Source organism: Hemicordylus capensis, chromosome 1 (genome assembly GCF_027244095.1).
Source record: "Hemicordylus capensis ecotype Gifberg chromosome 1, rHemCap1.1.pri, whole genome shotgun sequence".
NCBI classification, from domain to species: Eukaryota; Metazoa; Chordata; class Lepidosauria; order Squamata; family Cordylidae; genus Hemicordylus; species Hemicordylus capensis.
In genome coordinates, this window is record NC_069657.1 from 166,460,168 (window position 1) to 166,483,789 (window position 23,622).

General features: G+C 43.3%; 1 protein-coding gene and 1 long non-coding RNA gene across 4 annotated transcripts in view; both read right to left on the reverse strand.

Moving 5' to 3' along the window:
* The window catches only part of DPP10 (dipeptidyl peptidase like 10), a 992,794-nt gene that overhangs the window by 225,791 nt on the left and 743,381 nt on the right, over window positions 1–23,622 (reverse strand). For all 3 annotated transcript variants that reach the window (XM_053254262.1, XM_053254254.1, XM_053254272.1), the window contains exon 5: window positions 14,672–14,746. In XM_053254262.1, coding sequence (XP_053110237.1) covers window positions 14,672–14,746 — 75 coding nt within the window. The remainder of the gene's footprint in view (window positions 1–14,671; window positions 14,747–23,622) is intronic.
* LOC128326780 (uncharacterized) lies at window positions 4,762–8,952 on the reverse strand. The gene is made up of 2 exons (XR_008308268.1): window positions 8,891–8,952; window positions 4,762–5,405 (listed from the first exon to the last, which is right to left on the reverse strand). It is a non-coding gene; the product is annotated as an uncharacterized LOC128326780 (long non-coding RNA).

Consider the following 23,622-nt stretch of genomic DNA (forward strand, 5'->3'; position numbering starts at 1 on the left):
CCAGCAAATGGAATTTGAGCAGTAGGAGGAGCTTCCTCCCTTAACACCAGTTGGGGTGAGTTGCCCAAACCAGATGACACACTCCAGCCTCCAGACTCTTGGTAAGTGAACCTTACTTACAACCAAGGGTTCATCTGGAGGGTGGGGGTAGGAATCAGAGCTGTGGTTGGGTCCCAGAATTGTGGCTCTAACTATTCAGATGTCACAAAGGGCCAGCATGAGGTGAGTTTGCCTCAGGTTTCTCGTGACATGTGAAGGTGGCCTAATTTAGTGTTCGAAGGGAAAGGAGGGCATGACAACCCTGACAGCACAGAAGCTGGTGACAGAATAAATCTATTCTAAACTGATGATGTGTTTTATAGGAATTAGGGCCAAATTCAAAATGGGCTAGATAAGCCAAAACATACAATTCCACCTAATCCCACAATTCCAAATGGTGAGATATCACTACAACCAACATTATACTAATAATTATCAGATGTAAACAGGGGTTTTGTCATTTCCTGTTGCTGAGATTTAAAAGGTTTGAATTATGCCAGATGTAGACGTAAACAACAGAATTTGGCTTTATAGCATTTGTTATAATTTTTTCAGCTTTTCCACTATAAACAAGTCAAAAAAATAATGTCATTAAACTAATTTACATATTTAAGCAAAAGAAGCAAAATCTGCTAACTTTTGGAAAATATTTGAGATTTTTGAGGGTAGATAACTCCAAATTGCGAAAAATCCAAACACTTTTCAAATTAAGATTTAGAAATCAATTGAAGAATAAAAATATTACCAAATCATACATTTTCTCTCTCAGGATTAAACAATCTGGTCTTTGAGATTTTTTCCCATTGCTGCCTGCAGAAAAATATAAATATGCCAGACATTTTCCCATTAACATTTATGGATGATAGTTATAATGTAGGTATCTAGTTATAATAAATTAAACAAATAAATAGGTAATGAACAGCATGTTATATAAGATGCATAGGCCTCATTTGAATGTAATGCAGAACTGCTGGTCCAAAGAAACTGCAGTTCTGTGCTCCCTCCCTGCTCTCCTGTCCAAATTCAGATGAAACAGGGGCCGGGGAGCCTGCAGTCAGTGAGATTGCAGAGGGGAGGGGGGACTGGCTGGGTGTGCTTCCTTCTTTCATGAAGGACCCACCACATTGCTGTGTGGGAGCCATAGTTTAAACTCCTTTCTCTGGTTTTTTTTTTAAAAAAGTCTACAGAGGAAACTCTCATGGTTCATGGTTTGATGACTGCAGCACAGATTAGAATGAAAACAAACCATTAGCAGGGTACAGTTGTACAGGAATACTTCACAGGAGAGGGAGATTAAGAAAAGCTACAAAATTTAGGAAAGAAAACACTTTCAGACTACTCCCACCTTAGGACAGCAATTTTTCTAAATATACTTAGTTCTGTTTCACAGTAATGGAAACATGGTAACATCATATTAAGCAAGATAAATATGTGTTTTATAGAACTAATAAAATAAGAAACTTGCATAACCAGGCCAGTAAGGATATGTTAAAAATTTGCCCTGGAATATCTGTCTGTGATGGAATTTTAGACTAGTACAGCAAAACTATATTCCATTCTACAGCAAAACCATTCTCAGTACCACCAAAATTTGCAACCGATGATGTACAAAAAACCCCAATTTAACAGTATGATAGAGATTTTTAAGACAAGTCCACGAAGGTGGTATCCCTCTCCAGTGTTCCCTCTTAGATGGACTCCCAGAGGTTGACTACAACTGCCATAATCTTCAAACAAAGGCAGTTGGGGATGCTGAGAGTTGTAGTCAACAACATCTGGAAATCCTTCTTAGAGGGAACACTGTCCCCCTCTCCATGTCAGATCATTCTGTAAGCAGTGTGATTTGCACCACTTTGTATGCGTGCTGAATGTGTACTGACAGCAGCTACGCAATATATTTTGGTGCCTGAAAAGGGGTGCCAAACAATCACCACCATTGTCTCAAATCCCTCACCCCTCAAATCCCCCACTTGGCACATCATTTGCATCCAGACAGCAGGTACAAGAAGAGATGCTCTTTTTCTTCTGCTTCCACAATGAATTTCAAAAAGAGAGGAGAGGAGAGGAGAGGAGAGCAGAGCAGAGCAGAGCAGAGCAGAGGATGTCTCCTCTCTTCAACCATAGCTGTGGCATGATTACCACCAGCAGCAACATGTCAAGGGATGGTGGAAGGCCACATGCCCACAAATTTGCCACCCTACACAGCTAGCTTCAGATTGCTGCACAGATAGGCCAACCCTGTGCATTGAACAAAGTATAAATTACATTTGACATCTAAAAGACAGTTCAGTTCAATCAACCATTCAATCTCTTGTGTGCTGGCTGTGCCATATTCTGCCCTAGATCAGGAGCAGAGTTTGTAATGGGCTTTCCATTGCAGCAGCAGCATTTTTTATAAGGCATAGAAGCCCTTGTAATCCTTCACTCTATTTAACAGAGCAGTGAGAGCAGAAAGGGCAGACACAGCCTTAGGAAACAGTAAGAGCACAATGCAATAACTAATGTCTCTTATGTAACAGACACAGGAATAATTATTATCAATAAAATCTGACTTAACCAGTTGGATGTTAGCCACGACACATTCCTCAAATATTAACAGTGACTGACTGATATCATTATGAAGCACTGGGGCAGCAGGAGAAGCACCAGTTTAGCACCTGTGCTTCTGAGCAGTCCCAGTCCAAAGCTAGATCTGTGCTAGCATGTGTGTGTTTGCAGTGGTGCTGACAAGCCCAGACTTTGGGTCAGAGCTCCATACAGTTCCACACACACACACACATACCGAGGCAGGCCGGTGCTGCTTGCTTGCCATGTATTTCTTTGCAACAATGGAAAGAATCAGAGCTGGAATCACCTGCAAAGGCAGCAAAGCAGCAGCAAGGAGGGAGCAGCAGCGGAGGAAGTTGTGAGAAGGGGTGGAGGTGGAGGAAGTAATTTTCAGGGGGCTATCAGCTTGCTCTTGGAGTTTTCTCATTTCTGTGCTGGCTCTGCTCTGCAGGCAGCAGGAAGTTTTACCTTAGGCAGAGCTTTCTTCTTTCTTTTCTTTTCCTCTTCCTTTCTTTTCTTGGTGGGGAGAGGGGGTTATTGCCTGCCTTCACTGATTGACTTGGTCTACCTCCCACTCTTGTTTGGCGCTGGCTCCAGAGCATGAGGGAGGGGGCTGTAAGTAGGGAATTGGAGGAGAGTGGGAGAGGGCTGCTGTCCTCCAAGTTACCAGGAGAGAAAAAAAGGAAGAGAAGGGGAAAGGAGGAAAGAGAAAATTCTCCTCCTGCACAGAGATCATATTTCTTTCATCTTGCAAAGTTGTGCAGTCTCCAACGCCCTCATTGGCTATTCCTACTTTTGCAAAACAAAACCTAGGGGTACAAACCCGGGGTGGGTGGTAGACATCCAGGGGTTTGGTAGGCACCCCAAAGCAATCGGACTCACTTGTTATTTTAGATTTTTGGGGAGAATATTTTTCCAATTTTGGCATTTCTCCCATAGGGAATAATGGGGATTTGAGGCAGCCCCATCTCCCCCTGAGCACCCAAAATTGGGTCTGGGGGAACGGCAGGTATGGCCACAACTCCCCACAGGCAGCATTCATATAAGTAGAACAGTGTTTGACCCGACCTACTCACCTTAATTGCTGTGAACCCATGGCTGCCCACCACCCACCAAACCCCAAAGCAATGGGCACTCCTGTGATTTGATGTGATTTTTTTTTTTTTAATCAATTTTTTTTCATTTCTCACATAGGGAACAATGGGGATTTGAGGTGGCCCATCCAGCCCATTCCCCCGCCCCTTTGAGGGATGCCTGGGCACCTCAAAGTGGGTCTGGTGGCATGGCAGGTTGTGCCAAAACTCCCCCCAGGCAGCCCTATGAAAAGCTTTTCATAATATTATATACAAACCAGAGAATCCACTCTGATAGATATGAAAAGCTCTTCATAGGGACTCAAAATTGGATTCTTGGTTGCTTTATGAGTTCTCTCAATGAAGAGCTTTTCATAATATTATATACAAACCAGAAAATCCACTCTGATAGATAGACTGTTAAGAGTGGCCAGAACTAAAAAATTCCGGGGGGGGGGGGGGAACTTGTAAACACCACCAACTTGGGGTTGCCTGAGGGGAGTTCTGGCACAACCTGCTGTTCCCTCACACCCAATTTGTGGTGGTGCCCAGGCACCCCCAATGGGGGGAATGGGGCATCCTCAAATACCCATTATTCCCTATGGGAGAAATGCAGATATATCTATATATAGATATAGATACAAATATTCACAGGAGTGCCTGGTTGCTTTGGGCTTTGGTGGGTGGTAGGAACCCCTGGGTGCCTACCACCCACCTGGTTTTGTGCCCCTAGGTGCTCCACATAGGGAATAATGGGCCAGTTTGTGTCCCCATTATACACTATGTAGAAACTTTTAGAACCACTTTGAATTCAAACTAAACCAGGGAGATTCGAGCAAAACTAAACTCGAACCTACCCACCCTGGTTTGAAGTGAATTTGAACCAAACAGGCCAAGTCGGTTTTGTGCACATCCCTATTTCCCAGCATTGAAATGAATGAGGTTCTTGCCCACGTCCAGCTCCATGTGTACCCTAGACTCCGAGAGGCTAATAATTATCTTAGTATGTTGACTGTCCAGATAATTGTATCCATTTATTTGATTAAATAAAATTAAATGATAGAATTAAGTAGATAAATGATAGATGGATAGATATATGATATGAGATGTAAGTATTATTTTTAATTGTATCAAATACAGAATGCTTTAAGTCAAAGCACATTCAAAACTTTCAAAACAGTAATTCAGCAAAGCTGCTGTTTGGCTTGCCATACAGATTTTTCATCTTTAAATTCATATCCTATTAAAATGCTACTTCTGAAAATATAATTCATAACACCTTATCTGAGGTCCTAAATTATCACTTCAGAATAAACTCAGCAAGCCTAAAATTCAGAATACAGTGATCATTGCCTATTTTAAGATTAAGTGTTCATTTGCAGCTGAATTAATCAATACTAATGGCATCTTGTTTAAACATTTAATGAGTGAGAGATGGCACACAGCATATTCTCTGTAGCAGGCTACTGAGGACTTTCAACAGCAACACCACCGTAAAATAATCACATATTCAATTAAAAAGAACATTTTATAAGATAAGGATTCTCGGATTTGTTTTGAACATGCAAAGTCATAACTATGCTATTGTTTATGAGGACTGTTTTCTAGTGTCTGTTGAAATGGGGAAATTATGATGATAATTAAAATCAGCTGGTATGTAAAAGATTGCATAAAGAGCTTCTGCAGACACAGTGGTGTCACTGAGCTTCACCAAAAACAGCTTCCTTGTTGCTCAACATGCTGCTCCTGAAAACAAGAAAGATTTCAGGAACAATACTTTTTCACAGTGCTTGCATAACTCTAATTATATAATGTACAGACTTTTTCTCCAGAGATCTAATATAGAGATCAATGCATTCTGTGGTTTATTTATTCAAGATTTCTGAATATCAGATGCAGTGAACACCATTTTGTTCTCTTTGCTTAGTCAATGATACAGCACAATCAGATTTTCACTGGCATTCCCATCCATACTGCTCTCTATCAGTGGTGGCCCCAGGTTTTAGCTTTCCTGAGGCAAGGTGCAAAATGCTGTCTTGTCTGCCCCCCAACATGCATTTAAAGGGAGCCTGAGATGATGCTTGCTGGCTACTTTTGAACAGGACAGGCCTCTTTTTATTGGCTATCTGGCTTCTAGTCCAGTATTGGCCAATGTCCAGTACTGGAAAGCAGCAACTATGACAGGCTTTTGACAGTGTGAATGTGCACTTGGGTTACACCATCAGTGGCTGCTTGCACCCTGAGTCAATGCCCTCCAAGGCTATTACCTGCTGCACACCCCCAAAGTAAAGCCACACGTGCTGCCTTACAGGCATGAAACCAGTCTGTCATCATCACTCTTCTCCTCTATACTGAAATGTGACTGGGGAAGGAAAGAAGAAAAGGCACAGAAGCCATCAGATGTAGAGACAGCTTTTTCTGCTCTCTTATTTCAGTAGAGAGAAAGAGGGTGCTGATGACAATGAGCGACTTTACTCTTAGGCGCCTTGTAGGTTGTTGTAAAGTAACTTGGCTACCCAAACACAAGACAACTCTGAATTTAAGACAAGCCCCTTTAAAAATAGAGATTAAATGCAGGTTATTTAATTTCATTTATTTACTCAAAAGGAAGATGACTTTGAAATGAAGATGATCCCTGATTTCTAACATGAAGGAACGTGGAAAAAACCCAGTCTTGGATTCAAGTAAATGCACTACAATCCTAAAGCAAAGTCACACCTTCATCTTGTTCAGCTCCAAGTAAAGGTCACACCAGTGAGAGAAGCAGACACTTGCCTGCTTCAACCCAAGCTAGCCTTCTGCATCCTCTGGTGTTAGAAAGTAGACAGATGTTTTCTGAACAGTGAGGGCAGGATGGTGCCAGGCAGTCTGTCTTGGCATTGCACGGTTGGAAAGTACACAGTGCATTCAAATTTCTGTGACTGGCCAGGAAAAGGCAGTTCCCTTTTTAGGGACTACCTCACTACGTGTAGTATTCTTCTCTTGGGGTTAACATGCTTTGGCAAAATAAAAAATAAAAAAATTCCTCTCTTGGGGTTAAGTGAACATGCTTGAGAAAGATCAGAACACCCATATTCTAATCTAAAGGTTGCAGAAAGTAACCGCAGGTAAATACATGCAAATACAAGTTAGAGGATCAGATCTTGGATGCGCTACTATTTGTTGCCTTGTGTGTCTTCTTCAGTTAGCTCATCTATATCTTTACAAGCAGAGGAAATTCATTTTAGGGCACAGTCTTGATTCCCTTGATATCACCAGTGAATATATCTCCCCTCCCAACATGCTATCTCCAGAGTCCAGACTCAAGTTACATGGGGTTGAAAGTATGATGAACTAGACTGCAATTGTAAGTCTATTCACTTAAAAGCAAGACTAATGACTGAAATTAATGAGACTTTCATCTGAGAAATCATGGTTATAATCGGGCTGTGTTGAGAATAGGGTGGCAGCTGTATGTACCTTCAGAAATTAACAATACAATTAAAAATGAGATTTACTGCAAAGTAAATCTATGTACTAAACACTTACATTGCTCTTAAGAGTGTTCAAAGCATTTGCACAGGATAAATTAGTATTATCTTCATATTTCAGATGCAGCGGTAGGGCAGGAAGGAGGACTGATCAAAAGTGGTTTGTCCAAGACCATCTGTTCATGTCATGAAGCTCAATTATATGCAAGCTACTTAGAAATATGCTCAACAGGCTTTGCTTCCAAATAAGTGTGCATAGGACTACAGCATAGGTGTGGCGATTAGCTGCTTTGCTTTACTAACTCTAATTGTTTCTAAATTTGCATCTATACATATACATAAGCATATGCAAATATGTGTTCTCCTTTGTCCTCTTTTTTTGGTGATCTGTGTCCTCTGGCCACCCTACCCCATAGTGAAGTTTTGGTAACATGCACAGTTGATCCACTGGTAACTGGTCAGTTGCAAGATCCTATATTATTTTACAACCCTAACTGCATCTAATAATGTAATTCTTTTCTGACATTATTGTCACCACTGGAAAAAACTTGTATTGACAGAACCTTTAGCATAACTAGAAAAAAATAGCTCACGACAATTGGCATGGGCTTCACAATAAGGCCTTAGCATAGACAAATCTCTGTGGTATCCATGGAAAAGTCCCAGTGCATGGATCTGATATTGTTCTATGATTTCCCCCCCAGGGAGATAAATATAGAATCTGTAAGAATTTGTGCTTTAGTTCAATGCAGTAGCAGAAAGACAACAATGGAGAAACTGTGAGGGAATAAACAATTTCAGGAAGTCCTCTTTTTAAAATGATTGTATTTTGGTAAGAATGTTCACTACATAGCTTATTCCTGTTTCCAAATATCTACGTCTCCAATTCATCTTATTTAGGTTTTTGTTTTGTTTTTTGTTTTTAAAAACTATTAAGTAGATCTTGAATAGCAAGCAACAACCTAGTCATATGTTCCAAGTAGTAAGGGAACAGGAGATTTCTCTTCCAATTACTTCTCAACTTGCCTTCTAGCTTACAAACCAGTACTTGTTGGATGATACATGGAACCAATGGAGTTTCACCTGGCTTTATGCAATATCTGATCTGATGCCTCAGTACATGTGACTTACTTAAAAAATAAATTGGACAGAAGACCATGCTGGTGCCAGACTACACATGCCAGTAGATGACAACTTTTAAAAAGCACTTGAAGACTTACCTCTTCACCCAAGCTTTTTAATCTGACTCTGATTTTAAATTGTTTTAAGGTTTTTATTTCCTGTGTTTTGATCTGTTTAATGTCACTGTAAACCACCCAGAGACAAAAGTTTGGGGCAGTGTACAAATCTGATCAATCAATCAATCAATCAATCAATAAAATAATCTATCCTGGTGAAATGCTGGTTAACTGGAGTGGTTTGACCAGGATTGCCCTGAAATCCTGGGTTCTCACAATCAGCTCCACAGGCTTCACTAATCCTGATTAACTTTTTAACCAGGATCTTTATGAATGCAGCTCAGATAGTAATTGTTAATACTTTGAACAATTAATATAGAAACACATAAGATATGTATGTTATTACATTTTCATCACCAAGTGTAATACATGGGATGTCATCAAAGAGCTTTAAGCCACCAAGAAATGTCTTGAAAGCAGTACTGAACATGCTTATCTGTGCTTTATTTATTTAACATATTTCCATACCACCCAAAACTTGCATCTCTTGGCAGTTTACAATTAAAATTTCCTTTTCCTTTACCTCTATGTGTTTATTCTGTCCATTGACCACCTCTTCAAGAGGACCACACCGTATCATGAAACATGTGAAGGGAAATGAGATTTTGGCAGTGGAAAGAGAGAACGCAAATAAGTTTTCTTTCTAAATAACTCAAAAACTGACTGTTTCTAGATGCTTCACTAGCTAATGAAATTATTCAGAAAAGTGTATTTAAACAGAGTATAAGAACTCCTGAAGCCTGATCACATAGGGTCTGAAGAATGAGGACACAACCAGCTCTCTCTATCCTACCTAATTGACACCTCTAGTCTACCACTCATCTCCTGTACTGTGATGAGTGACCTGACAGACTGTGGCGCTGTCAGGTCTGGAATAAATACTTTATAAGCAGAACTTGAAAAGTACTAGACAATGGGCCTTTCTCACAATCAGTGAGTGCGCATGGGATGGAAGGCTACAGAAGCTTTCCTCCTCCGCAGATGACCGGGTCCCAGTTGCTGGGTACACAGATTATGCCCCCAGATTATCTGCTGCTGCCCCAGACAGCATGGAGTTGCAGGGGCCAGGATGTGTCATGCCGATCCCCCCAAATCCCACAGTGCACCACACGAGAGTGCAATGCATTGTGGGTATCCCCCTGGTGATGGGCAAGTGCCCCTCAGTGTCTCAGCACCAGCTGAAAGCAGCCGGTGCTGACATATGGTCAGTTAAATTTAACAGCTGGACTTCATAGCTGGATCTGCCACCGCAGTGGCACCAGGAACTGTGCGACTCCTGACGGTTTTCATGGGCAGTTCTCATGCTCACGAGAACAGCCTCAATGGGATGATTGGTGACCTACAGTCACTTTCACATAACAATTTAATTCATCAGTATATAACTTGTGAGAACTTTTACAGACATGATCAAAATCATTTATGACAACTAAGACAGCAGGCCATGGACCCATCAGACTATAAAAATCAATACATTTTGCTCCAGCAAGTTGAATCTTCTATCCCACCTTTTCACAGCTTTTTCTTACTACAGTTCCTCCAAAGAATATTGTTGCTGTCAAATTTGAGTTCCTTAGAAAAAGTAGCCAAACATCTGTGCTGAAAAACAAGCTCAGGAACAGATTTTTTTTTTTTTTTTTAAAAATCAGAGCTGCACAAGGATATGCCAGTGTCATTCACATGCACAGCATGTGCTGCAACAACACTCACCTGTGCACTTTGCCTGTGCACATATACACATTCTGTGATATTTAGAAACTTACACAGAGGGGGAGGAAATCTTTGGAACTGGGGAGTTGCAGTTCAGAGTGTTATAACCATTGGTGAAAACTCTGAAAAGTTGCAGTGGAGTCTGTGGGAAGTGTCTTTGTTAGGGGGAGAAGAAACAGGCACACTTGGTCAGGGTCTGGCTTGTAAAGGAGTCTGAACTACTCACTTTACTTTTCTCATTGTTATCAGTCATGTTTTACATCACCTAACATAATACAACTCTTGCATGACCTACATTTTTGAACTGAAGAAATGTTCTTTTAGAACTGCATGTTTTGTATCTGGTTTCATATTTTAAAAAGCCCTGATCAGTAATCCCTGCAAAATCTGAAATTAACTTTTCACTGAGCATCAACACAATTTGTTTCAGTATTCCAAGTATAGAGCAACTTCACAACTGCTGTAGAAGGGGATCTAACAGCTTCCCTTGTCTATCCAGCATGATTTAAACAATATTCAAAGACATGCAAATGTATACCCTGTTATGCATGAAGGATATTCTTAATTGTGCACAAACAACTGCAAATATAAAAGTTTGCCATTCCAACCATAAATCCAAGCAGTTAACCCGCTAAAGTAACCCTGCCCTAAAACCAGGTTTGTGGAGCGAGCACTCCGCAAACCCGGTTTTTAAAATCATGTGTTGCTGCACTGCGGCTCTGTGCCACGGCAACTCACGAGTAGACCCCTCCGACGGGGAGGCTGAAAAGCAGCCTCCCGGCTTGGGGGTCTCTCCAGCATGCCCTGCGCACTCACACAGGGCATTCTGGAGCTTCCGGGGGCTGCGTGGCCCCCAATCTTCCCAGCCCCCACTGGCTCTATAATGGAGCCTGCAGTCGTGTGGGCAGCCACTTTGGCCACCCAGTGCAGACTGCCTGCTCGTGTGTGGGGAGAGCGGGCTAAGCCCGCTCTCCCCGCTAACCCACTCCAGGCTCAAGTTTTAGTTCAGACACTAACTGAAAAAGTGATTCGGTAACTTATTGAATTAGTTTAGATACATTTGAATCAGTTTAACTGTACAAATGAATTAGTTTAGATAAATTTCATGCAAATTAATATAAAACTTTATCTGTTTGCATTGCAAACTTAGAAAATGACTACCATGACAACTATTTTATTTGATAAAACTATTTTATTCCTCAACTGTTTGTTTGTTTGTTTGTTTGTTTTATTTAAAAAAGACTTTTACAAATGAAATACATATAACTGGATAAAAACCAGGAAAACAGTCTATTTAGGGTGAATGGCCTAATGGCATTAAGGACTAATTGTAGTACCAAGGAAACAAGAAACTCAGTTCAAGATTTCTCTACATGAGTTTTGTTTAGGGTTGCCAACTAGAAATTTTTATAGAGGACATGCAAGTCTTTGGTGACCAAGTGATTTTTTAAAAAAATATTTTATTTTATTTTATTTTATTTTGAGGAATAACAACTTTTTTGCATGTGCTGTGCTGTTTGAATTTCTGGGGAGCAGCTGGAACATTTTGTTCACTCAGAACACTTCGCTTTTATCAGCAGCTTCTCTTCTTCTTTCTTTTTCCTATTCCTACTGACCATCCATCCAATATGGAAGCAAAGTGCAGAGCCACATGATGCAGGAGCATGGATAGGTAGACCTGGCAGAAGTAACTTGCTTCTTTCATGTGGTGGCAGTAGTGATGGCAGTGAGAAGTTAATAAATTTAGCTAACCAACTTTACTCAGTTAGGAGTTAGCTAACTAACTTTACTCAATTAGCATCTACTTCTGCTGAGTAAAAAAGCACCTTTTAAAGTGGTGAGTCTCTTCTATTTATCATGGGGAGTGCAACTGGCCCTATCCAACCCCAGCACAACATTCCTTCAGTGACTGATGCTGGTGTTACCTTGCATTTATTTTTAGATTGTGAGCCCTTTGGGGTACTTTGCTAGACCATCTATGCATCCCATTTTGTATACTACCTCAGCCACCTTTCACCTAATTAATCCATCCCTTGTTGATTTAATAATGATTGGCCAATATCTCCAAGATATCTTTTTAATTGGTTGGGCTTATCATTGTGTGAATTGACGTGAATTTATGTCAATCAGATTAGCATTGCACAGGTAGTATTCCACCTGGTCCTTTTTGGACTATTATTTTTAAAGACCTTGTTCCTCTTTTCATCTAAAAAGGTCTTCTTGTGGTTAGCTACATCCGCACCATACATCCTACATTCTCACCACCATAGTGTATTTGATCGTGTATTTTCAATACACACAGAAAAGAGAGAGAACAGGAAGGCCCAAAGCCTGTATTTTCCTAAATTTCTGGTCAAGCTGAATGGCCAAGTTAGCCATCAGAATGGGCCCACCTCAGGGTTCTACATCTCACCCCATTATTAGTTGGATTCAGTGTTCCCTCTAAGGTGTGAGCACGGGCATGTGCTCAAACATTTTTTATGTCCACTCAGTTAATTTTAGATCTCACTCAGGTTGAATCAGGAAGGCCCCACTCTGAATGCATGTGCGCGCACACTGCCTTGCTACTGCTGCCCAGAACATTGTGGCTGGGGAAAATGGGAGTTGTCCCTGGCCACAATAAATTGCAGCTGGGGATGAAAGGAGTTGTCATTCAGCAACATCTGGAAGATGACAAGTTGGGAACTTCAGCATTAGTACGATGAGAAAATTTGTTCACACTTTAAACCAGGACTGCACAACTTTGCCCTCCTACAACTCCCATAATCCTTAACTTTTAGGGGTGTGCACAAAACCCAAAACCCCAGTACAGTTTGAGTCAAACCGGACTTGAATTGAATAAGGTAAAGTACAGTTTTGTGCACATTAGAGCCAGGCCCAGTGCAGCTCAAGTCTGGACTAATTTGGGCCCGGTTCGGGGATGGATGCATTTTTTAAAAAAATGGTGGACCTACCACCATTTAGTGATGTGCACAGACCAGTCCGGAGGCCATTCTACAGGCCTCCAGACCGGTCCGAGCATGGGTGGTTCATGGTTTGAGCGGACTGGGGTGGGGGTTCCTTTAAGGGTGGGGGAGGGTGTACTTACCCCTCCCGCCGCTTCTCCCCCCACCTGCGCACCTTTTTTTGTTAGCTGTTGGGGTGGCAGGATACCTCCCTGCCGCCCCTTCCCCCTCTTGGCTGCAAAAGGCTTTAGAAAGCCTTTTGCATGTGTGCGTGCACATCACGGAGATGTGACATGTATGCATGATGTGCGCATGCGCAAAAGGCTTCCTGAAGACTTTTGCAGCCGAGAAGGGGAAGGGGCGGCAGGGAGGTAGCCGCCCCAATTGCTAACAAAAAAAAGGTGCGCCGGTCGAGGGAAAGCAGCGGGACAGGTAAGTACACCCTCCCCCCACCCTTAAAGGAACCCAAGTGCTGGACCGCAGCTCCGCGGTTCTGTGCACATCTCTACCACCATTGCGGGGCCTTGGAGGGTGCTGCCACAGCCACAGGAGGGCCTCCAGTGGTCCCCCTCCCCCTGCCAGCCTCCCTCTAGTTTCAAATGGGCTGTTTCGGCCCATTTCAGGCTCTCTGTCCTGGAAATGGCCATTTTGGAGGCCACCGTGCATGCGAACTGATCATTTTCATGGCCGGATCATGACCTGGCCATGCAGATGACCAGTGCATCTGAACTAACTTTCTGAACTAACTTCTGGAGGACCACAGTTTGGAACTACTACCTTAGTGCAATACTAGTCTAAATGTCAATCCATTCTAATATCCTTCTTGCACAAGCATAGTTCTCAGTGGACTGACAGTACAAAGGATTGTGCAACTTCAAGAATCTACACAGTTATGTGACCCTCATGCATGTGCACAACTTCATCTATTGTACTAGTGTAGCATTAGTCTAGATGTCAGTGTCTTACCCTCTTTGTATGCTCATAATTTCACTATTGTTATTTTTTCTTTCTTTCGCACTTTGATTTCTTCCAGAGGCCTGCCGTTACTCAATCACTTTACACACACACACACACACACACACACACACACACACACACTTTATTTATTTTTTGCTAGGTCCTCAGAGATATATTTTCAGGAGGCACAGTGGGCTTCAGAGGGCAAGGGAGACACAAAAATCTTCCTTCCCCCATAGTACCAGTGCAGTATTACTCTGGGCATCAGCCAGGATATTATTTTCCACAGTCATTGTAAACAGACAATGTTGGATCCATGACATGCCAACAACTCTGTGAGAAATCTTGATCACAGTTCTCCCACCACACACCTCATTGAGGCTACAGAATAATATTACTGTAAAAACATGCGTTTTCTATATACAATAAAAAAATAATGAATCCCTCAGCACAATAATATATAACATTCATCACAATTCTACTCAAACCAAATTCAGTCCAAAAGCTGAATGGGTCTGAGTTTTGTATTTCATGCCATTCAGATGATTCATATCAATATAAGAGAAAAATGGGTTGATTGAAATATGGGTTTTCACCTCCACAATCAATATCATTTATATAACTTTCAGCATATTGCTGTGCTTCCACCTAACAAATATCTATTTAAATAGTTCCTTTACCAACCACTAGCTTACCTGTTTGATGTCATATGCAAGAAGAACATATTTTAAATCAGGAGATGCTGAATATCTTGATGCTTTGAAAGTTACCTGAGAAGAGAACAAAACGTTGGTAATTGTGTTACTTAAATTAGGTATTTGCAAATACATTACAGTTATATTTAACTATTAACTTTAAGTATTAACTATATTTAACTATTAATTATAACTATTAACTATAAAGGCAACTACTGATAAACAAACACAAAACAAAACAGGAATAGAAACACCAAAGGAGTTTCAAAATCAGTTTGAATTTGATTACATGTTGGCTTGCTGTAAAAAAAAGAAAAGAAAAGGTTAAACATTCTCAAGCAACATGTTGGCTCTTGTATTTACTTGAAGTCTTCTTTGGATTTAAATCTATGTTTTAAAGCAGTGGTTCCCAACCTGTAGTCCTCCAAATGTTGCTAAGCAACAACTCCCATCTTCCAGGTTGGAGCTGTAATTGTGCCATTGTGGGTGCTACTTTTGAAAAAAAACACCTGGGCACCCGGAACCCGCTAATGCCCCCTTTCTCCCCGCAGTGTGCAGCAGTGGCAGCCTCCATAAAGGAGCAGGGAGGGAGAAGCTCCTGCCATCACGTACAATCGGGATAGATGGGGCACTGCTGGGGAGCACCTTGGGGGCACCATGGGGGGGTGCCACTGCCAGGTTGGGGGGCAGGCAACCTGAACATGGACCACCTATGCCCTCCCAACACTACTGCCATCATCCTCAGTCACAATGAATTGTGGCTGGGGATGATAGGAATTGTAGTTTTCCAACATCTGGAGGATCAAAGGTTTAAAATAAACTGGTGTCTAATCAAATATAGATAAATCTATGCACTAGTGCAACAGGGAGACATTGACACTTATGGTAGTATGTTCAAGCCCACCCTTGTCATGGAGACATTATTTTGCAAAAGTATGGATCACAATCTCTGAGAAAAATGTAGATGAATTAGACAGTTATGCATCAGATTCTAACTTCTATATCTTTCTAATTTCAAACCATTTATAGAGCATCTTGCATATTTTTTAAAAAAACTTTTTACAAAATATTTTAAATCCTCATTGTGTGGCATATATCATAGAGGAGAAAGAAGCATTGTCAGACTAATCATGCTTTATGTCTAGATAAGAATACATGACATCCAATTGAATTCAGGCCTATAATTTAATCAAGAGGTAATAGTGGTGTCAGAAAGAATTTAATGGATCTGATGTAAAAGAAGGATCAGAGTGTACTTCAAGCAACAGTATCACTGAAGGGAGGTATTTTATGTTAAGCTGTAGATACTTCCTATCTAAAGAACAAAGGGGTCAAGCTTGATGCATTTATAAATGCTGGAATGATGGAAAGAACATATGTGTCTGAATTGCTAGCATTAGAACTATAAAAGAAAACAGAGTGACAGATTTGTAATGCTTAGGGGTGTGCGTTCACACTCTGGTCTGAATTCGGACTGGTCTGGTGGTCCATGAACCGGTTCAGCATGTTTGGTAGCTCAGCTTGAACTGGTTTGGCAGTTTGAGGGCCGGTGAGGGCAGCACTGGGGGATGGCGAGAGGCACATTTAAAAGTAAATAAGCAGGTCCTTACTGTAGTGCCGCCACTCCAGGCAGCGATGCTCCCCCCAGGAGCCCATGCAGCAGCAGCATGGCTCTGGCATTCACCTGGTCTCCGCACCTGTGCCACAGCCATGCCACCATTGCACAGGATGCTGGGGGGAGCGCCGCCACACCTGGAAGCTGTCTGGAGCAGCGGCATTGCAGTAAGGACCTGCTAATTTACTTTTAAATTTGCCTCTCTCTGCCCCCCCCACCAACTCCATGGTGCTGCCCTCAATGGCCCTCGAACTGCCAAACTGGTTTGAGCTGCCAATGTGCTGAACCAGTTCACAGACCCACGGACTGGTCAGAATTTGGACTAGACCACAAACACTGAACTGTGCACACCCCTAGTTATGCTCACAAGTGTGCTTAAATTCCCTTTTTCTCATATGACAGGGAGAAATACAATGTGAAATATAATTTCACATCAACTGGCTGTGTCTTCACCTGCTACCAAATGAACATTTCCCTAGTGCATCCTTCCTCTTATTTTATCCTTGCATTCCCCTTTACCCAGAGGCGTATCTAGGGAAAATAGCGCCTAGGGCAAACACTGAAATTGCGCCCCCCTGTCCGAGCATCTGACACCCATCTTTCAGATTACTTTACCATAATAGCAGCTGAAAAATACAAGTCAAGCTCGTTAATCTTTTAATATTTCAAAAACTATTTAGCAGTGGACTTAGCCAGACCAAAAAATGCTGGAAAACTACAAATTTCAGTTTGTGGGGGCTCATGAAATACCCAAATATTATGTGGAGATGTACTTGGAAAACTAAACAGATGTGCCTGTCTAATTCTCTACTATGCATTGTAGCATCACCATTACATAAGTTTTAAAAATCAATGGAGAATTTGACTTTTCCCAGATACTCTGTAAATAATTAAAGGATATGCAGAGTAAACTGTGTCACTGCTTGGAATATATTCTAGTCTTTCAGAAAGACAGTTAAAATGAGAGAAAGAGAGCAAGAAACTCCCAGTGGGCCTTAATATTAAGGGTTTCACACTGATTCAAAGACAAACTCACCATTAATAGCCATATTAGCAAGACATCACATTTAACTCACTTATCACAAGAAGCAAAGTAAGAGCAAATGAATACAATACTAGCTCTTAAGCGTCAGCTCAGTATTGACAAGCCCTGATTCTCTGTACATAGTGCCAATCTGAATATGTGTACAGTGTCTTATATTATATTTTTATTATTATTATTTTTACCCATAGCCCCTTTGGGGGGCTTCCTAAAGGCTGGGGGGGGGTTGCAAAGAGTCCCCCTCAACCCGCTGGCCTCTAGGGCCTCACAGAGACCATTTGAGCATGTGCAGTGGCCGTTTTTAAAAATAATCTTTTTTTTAAAGGCCACTGAAAACAAAACGGCCACTGCGCATGCTCAAATGGCCTCTGCAAAGCCTGGCATGACCTAGATCCTCACAGAGGCCATTTGAGCATGCACGGTGGCCATTTTGTTTTTGGCAGCCATTTTTTAAAATTAATTTTACAAAATGGTGCCCCCTTCAAGTGGCGCCCGGGGCACGTGACCTGCCTGCCCTACCCCTAGATACACCCCTGCCTTTACCTTGTCCTTCCTATTTTATTCAGTCTCTAAGCACAAGCCATTTCAGATAGATGTAGTGTCCATCCCCATGTTGACTTCCCACTAGTAGACACCTGAGCTGAGCCAGCTACAGCACACTGAATCCAGGTTTTAGTATATCATCACAAACTGGGTTTTTTAGACCATTTTGCGGCGGGTTGTTTTAATGAATAGCTTAGAAAACTGGTTCACACATATTAAACCACAATTAAACAAACAAACAAACTATTAAAACATACAGCACAAAAGTCACCTTAACAGCTTCTTTGTCAGCTATATTATAATCTTAATGCCAAATCAGTTATCTGTAAATGCATTTTTGATGTGTCTAAAGTGCACCTCAGTAATTTGAGGTGCTTAAACCTTTTTTCCTTTGTGAACAACTTCTACAGTTGAACAGTCAAAAACAATGCTAACTAAAAAAAATACACAAAACGAATAAGAATAGATGTCTCCTGAAAACAAAATATTACTAATGTTTGAAAATTATGCTCTCGCCTGAGTGCAGTGCAGCAATTAAATGGGAGAGCAGTTTTGCAGGCAGGCAGGGAATGAAACAGGCCCTTTTGGTAGCTATGTTTTAGCAGCTTTAACAGCTAATTGGAGAAAGCAATGGGGCAGCATATAGGGTGGATGCCCTTCCTTGGGAGGAGGGTTGCCTCTTCTGTACTGTTAGGCTGAGAAGAGATGAACTAAGGGTTGAATGACCTTAAATCAGGCCTGCTCAACTTGGCCCCCCCAGCTGTTTTTGGACTACAACTCCCATAATTCTCAGCCACAGCAGCCAATAGCCAGGAATTATGGGAATTGTAGGCCAACATCTGCAGGAGGGCCAAAGTTGAGCATAAAACCAGTTACAACTAGCAGGGAGAGTTCAGGTAACGAGATAAGTCATGGAAAGTTTGGTGAGTGTCCTGAGGTTTCCAGTGAATGTGGAGTTCCTCAGAGCAGCTTTTTACAAGTTATAGGCTTGAGAAATTGAACACAACACTCTTGGGGCATGCCAGACTCTCCAACCAGAGTTAGTTGGCTCAGGATGGGGATGATTTAGGCACGGTCTCCTTCGTCATTTTCATTTATGTGTCGGGTGATGAGGATGTAGGAGCAGAAATTCAATGCTTCCATTTTGGAGTCAGGGTGAAGCTTGCCCAGAGATATCATCTGGTAAACAGGTGATATCCATGCTCCCTCTACACAAGGTATATCTGCACTATAAGCAACATTAGTAGGTATATCTGCAATATAATCAACATCTCCTGGTGACTATTACCATCTCCTGGCGGTTATTGAAAGGGTCAATATGCCTGGAGATTTTAAAGGCTTGACATTGTGGAAAAGTTTGGAAAAGAAACCTCCAGGATATATCTTCAGTCAGATATGTCCGTCTATATGTTAGGCAGGAGATCTTTGTTGCAGATACATTTTCATCTAATCCATGAGCGTAGTTAGGTTGGAATGGGCCCCAGGAAATAGAGACTGGCCCCGGCCTTCTTATTCTTCCCTTATACTTACATGCCTTTAATATGTAGGATTATCACTCAAGAATTCTGAACTCCCCAGCCAAGAATAAGAAAATCTTGCCAGTGTCAGTAACATGAAAATGCAAGCCATGTGGATCTGACCATGGATCCCTCCCATTCTAGAGCCTCATGGACAGGGCTGCACAGCATACCCCTGCCCTGGACTCACCCTTCATCCTGCTTTTCCTTGTAATTGGCTGGCTAGTTAGTCAGGCAAAGCCCATCCCTCCCTCAGTTTGACTGACTCAGCAGCCCGGAAAATGCTGGCTGATTCTAAGCCTGCCAGGCTGGGGAAAGGTGGGCTGCATCTGTGCACCTAGCTGGCCAATCAGAAAGTGAAGAGGAGGTATCCTCTCCCCCTGCCCTCCTGTAGAGGACTAATCAGCTTGAAGCCAAGCCAAATCCTGGGATGGGTAGCAAATGGTATGCTAGGGAGTCAGGGAGATAGGAGGGGAGAGCAAACTGTAACCCAGCCTGCAGCCTCTGCCTCCCACAGTAGCCCAGGGATATTTGTCCCAGCGTGCTCTATTGCAACCACACCCTTCCTTTTATCTCTTTATCTGCAACTATTGTTCCCCTGTAACCAGTTGTTCTGTGAGGTTGTTCAGGTTTCAGTCTTCCATCTAATGCCGAAGAGGCCCTCTGAGTTCAGTGCCTTCTCAGTGCCTTCTCTCTCTCTCTCTCTCTCTGTAATTTCTCCCTTTTTATTAAATCTAGGCAAGGCATACCAAGGATCAGTGACTAACTGAGTAATGATGAATAAATAATCAATCAAAATAATATGTAGATCATGAAGGTGAGGGATTCAGTGACCCAGTTTAATGGGTTTGTAGGTTGGGCATGGATCTGGCTCTGACACTGCTCCTGCATTCCCCCAAAGAGGCTGTGGCCCATTGTGCTTTTTATCAGCTTTTTCTGATAGCAGCTACCCTGTCACTGAGCTGGACATGATCACTCATACTTTGGTAATTTCTAGTTTACATAATTGTTATGCACTATGGGGCTGCCAGTGAAAACTATAGGAACTTCTGATGAAGAATCCTACCACTTCCTCTGAACAGACTCAGTGCATTGGCTAAGCTCATGCTTCCCTGATTGGCCAGAGGAGTTTGGCTCTCTGGTAGGCTCTGCAGTGGAGCCAGTCCTTGAGAACTTGCACCCTATTGGCCAGTGGGGAGGGCAAAGGTGAGGGCTCTAAAAAGAGGGAGTTTCAAATCCTATTTAAAGCCAACCCTCTGGCCTAGAAAAATCAATCTGGCTGCAGTCTTTCTTGGCTTGCTTCTGGGCCGCTGGTGCTGGTGTGAGTCTGCCTGGCAGACTGGCTGTGTGTTTGTGTTCCCTTCTGCCTGTTTTTCTGCTCCCTCCTCTCCCCTGCTTTAAACTCTCCCCCCCCCCCCGCCGTATGTGTGTGACTGTATGTGTGTTTGTTCTGCTGCCTGCTTCTTGTCCCCCACCCCCCAAGAGAGTGAGTGAGTGTCTCTCTCTCCTTCTCTTCTGCTCTGTGCCTCAGGCCTCTCTCTGGCCCATTTCCCTAACCACCAGTCCCCACTGTCCCCCCACCTTTTTTGCTTCTGTGGTGGCTGCTGCTTTTAAATTTGTTGGTTGAGCTGAACTAGAGAGTCCTCAGCTCAGCAGCTGCCACTGCCAGTTGTTTTTATTTTATTCTGGGTTTGGGGGGCGGGTTGAGTTTCCTTGTTTTCTCTTGAGCAGGTGCTTTTCTTTGTTAAACCTTTTTTTGCTCTGCTTAGCACACCACCTGCTCCAGAGTCCAGAAGCATCTCCTCACCGTCCACCTCTTTCCTTGCCTTTCTTTCCCCATCTCCACAGCTTTCCCCCCCACCAGCTTAAAAAAGTTTATTCAGTGTTTACTTTAATTTGGTTGTTTGGGTGAGTGATCAGCTGTTAAGCTTTTCATTCTGCCCTCCCTCCGCCCTGGCTGTGCATTCCCACCTGCTGTCCCACCTGGAATCCTTCTTTTTTTCTCCTGATCAATGTGCGGGGCAGAAGATCTTCAGAACAACAAGAGGTAGGTGCTTCCTTTCTGGTGCCCCCTTTGTCCCCTTTAGTTTTCCTTAAATAGGGCCTCCTTTCTTGTTTTGGGTGTGGGGAGGTATACTTTCTCTGTGTTTCTTTTACAGGATGTCTCTTGTTTTCACAGATTATTGCTTGTTTTTACAGGTTCCCCCTTAGTTCCCCCCACTGCATATTCTATTGAATTGTATTTGATTGTATTGTATTGTGGGTGGGTAGGTTTGTTTTAAATAGGTCCCACGCCCCCTGCAAATAGAGTCTGCTGTGAAGGTGGAGGGCGTACCTCCTCCTCCAGTGAAGCCAGGCCCTTCTTCATTCGAGCAGGGTAGAAGTGGGGTGGATGATGGCAGTGGGTGACCAGCAGCCTACCTAGGTCTGCTATCACCCAAAAGGCCCAAGACAGTGTCCAGGACGTGGAGGCCACCCAGAGAAGTCCACTGCAGTTCACAGGTCAGTCGGGGCAAAAATGCTAAGCATCTGGGAATGGCCTCCATGTGGTGACACAATCACCCGGATCTCCTTGACGCCATTGGCAGTGCTAGTGTGCCTGAAACTAGCAATGACATGGGCCATGTGAAGCTTTCCATGAAGCAGGGCATGCTACCAATCAAGCGGTGGATGCAGTTATCAGGCAAGAAGCATCCAAGTCACATGGACCCACATCTTCTCACCCACCTAATAGGGGTGATGATGCTCCATGACGACCAACCGTTTCCGTTGGTTGAGGACTCCGGCTTCTGCTGGCTACTCCAGGCGCGAGCACCCGACTACACCAAACTCTCAAGGACCACGTTCAGCCAGAACATGGACCTCTCCCTGTATGCGAGATGAAGGGAGCTCGTGTCAGCCATGCTGCATGCAGCACCGGCTGGCACCAGCATGCATTTCACCACTGATCTCAGGAACAGTGTGAGCAAAATGCACACTGCTTTCTTGGCCCTGACTGCTCACTGGTGGCGTCTGGAGAGACAGGGGACCTCTGGTTCTGCCTCTGGCTCCAGCATGTCCCACACTGCATTTTGGTCAGGTAGGCCATCTTTCACATGGAGACCTTGGATGTCAAGTACACCAAGCAGGAGGTGGCAGCCATACTCAGTCACCAAACTGAGGAATGGATAGGTAGGTTGCCACACCTCACCCAGGGCTTCACTATGACAGACAATGGCTCCAATGAAACTGCAGCAATAGAGTCAGTGTTGGAGTGTGTGAACATCTGCTGCATGGCACACACACTCTGCCTGGCTGTCAGGGAAGCCCTTGGCCTCAAGGAGGTGAAGGCATCCAGAGAACAAGGCTGCCCCATGGGAGGTGCTGTTGCTGCCATGGCTGCGCTTGTGGAGAAGTCCCACAAGATTACAGCCCACTTCCACCGAGGTGAGAAGTCCAGGCGCCTGCTTTGCGAGTGGCAGCATGTCCATGGGCTTCCATATCTCATCCCTACAGATGTTGATACGCGGTGGAACTCCACCTTCCTCTTGTCCCAGCTCCTGCTGGAGCAGGAGGTGGCCCTCAATGATCTGGCAAGGAACGAGTCCTTGAGTGTGAGCAACCTATTAAAAAATGGCCACTGCACATGTGCAATTTGCCTCTGTGAGGCCCTGGGCCATGCCAGGGCTCACAGAGGCCATTTGTGCATGGCGGTTGCAGACAAAATGGCCACCGTGCCTACTTACAGAGGCCCCAATGGGCCAGAAAGTATGGTAAAATGGGCCATGGTGGTGATTACTGAGGCCGGCAGGGGGAGGGGGAACCTTTGCGGAACCCCCCCAGGGGCCTTTAGGAAGCCCCCCAGAAGGGCTAGAGATAATTTTTGTGAAAATCCATGAACCCCCCTGGACCAGACCGAACTGGGGGAGGGTTTGAAGGGGGGCTGGACCAAACTGGCCTGGTCAGGTTTGAATGCAGTTTGCACTCAAACTGAACTGGGCCAGCCAGTTCCATGCACACCCCTAGTGTACGCCATGAAATGTGGCCTCTGATAGGCTCTGTATTCATTCCTATAGCCTGTAGACAGTATAAAAGACCCTTGCCAAAAGGCCTGAGCATGTGCTCTTGGAAGAGAGAAACACTCGGCACGTCGTGATCAATAAGTGCTTAGACCTGATGGATGGCTTGGCCTCTGTTCATTAAACGAACCCAGAATTCCTGGAATTTTTCCATCAACACACACCCTCACTGGCGT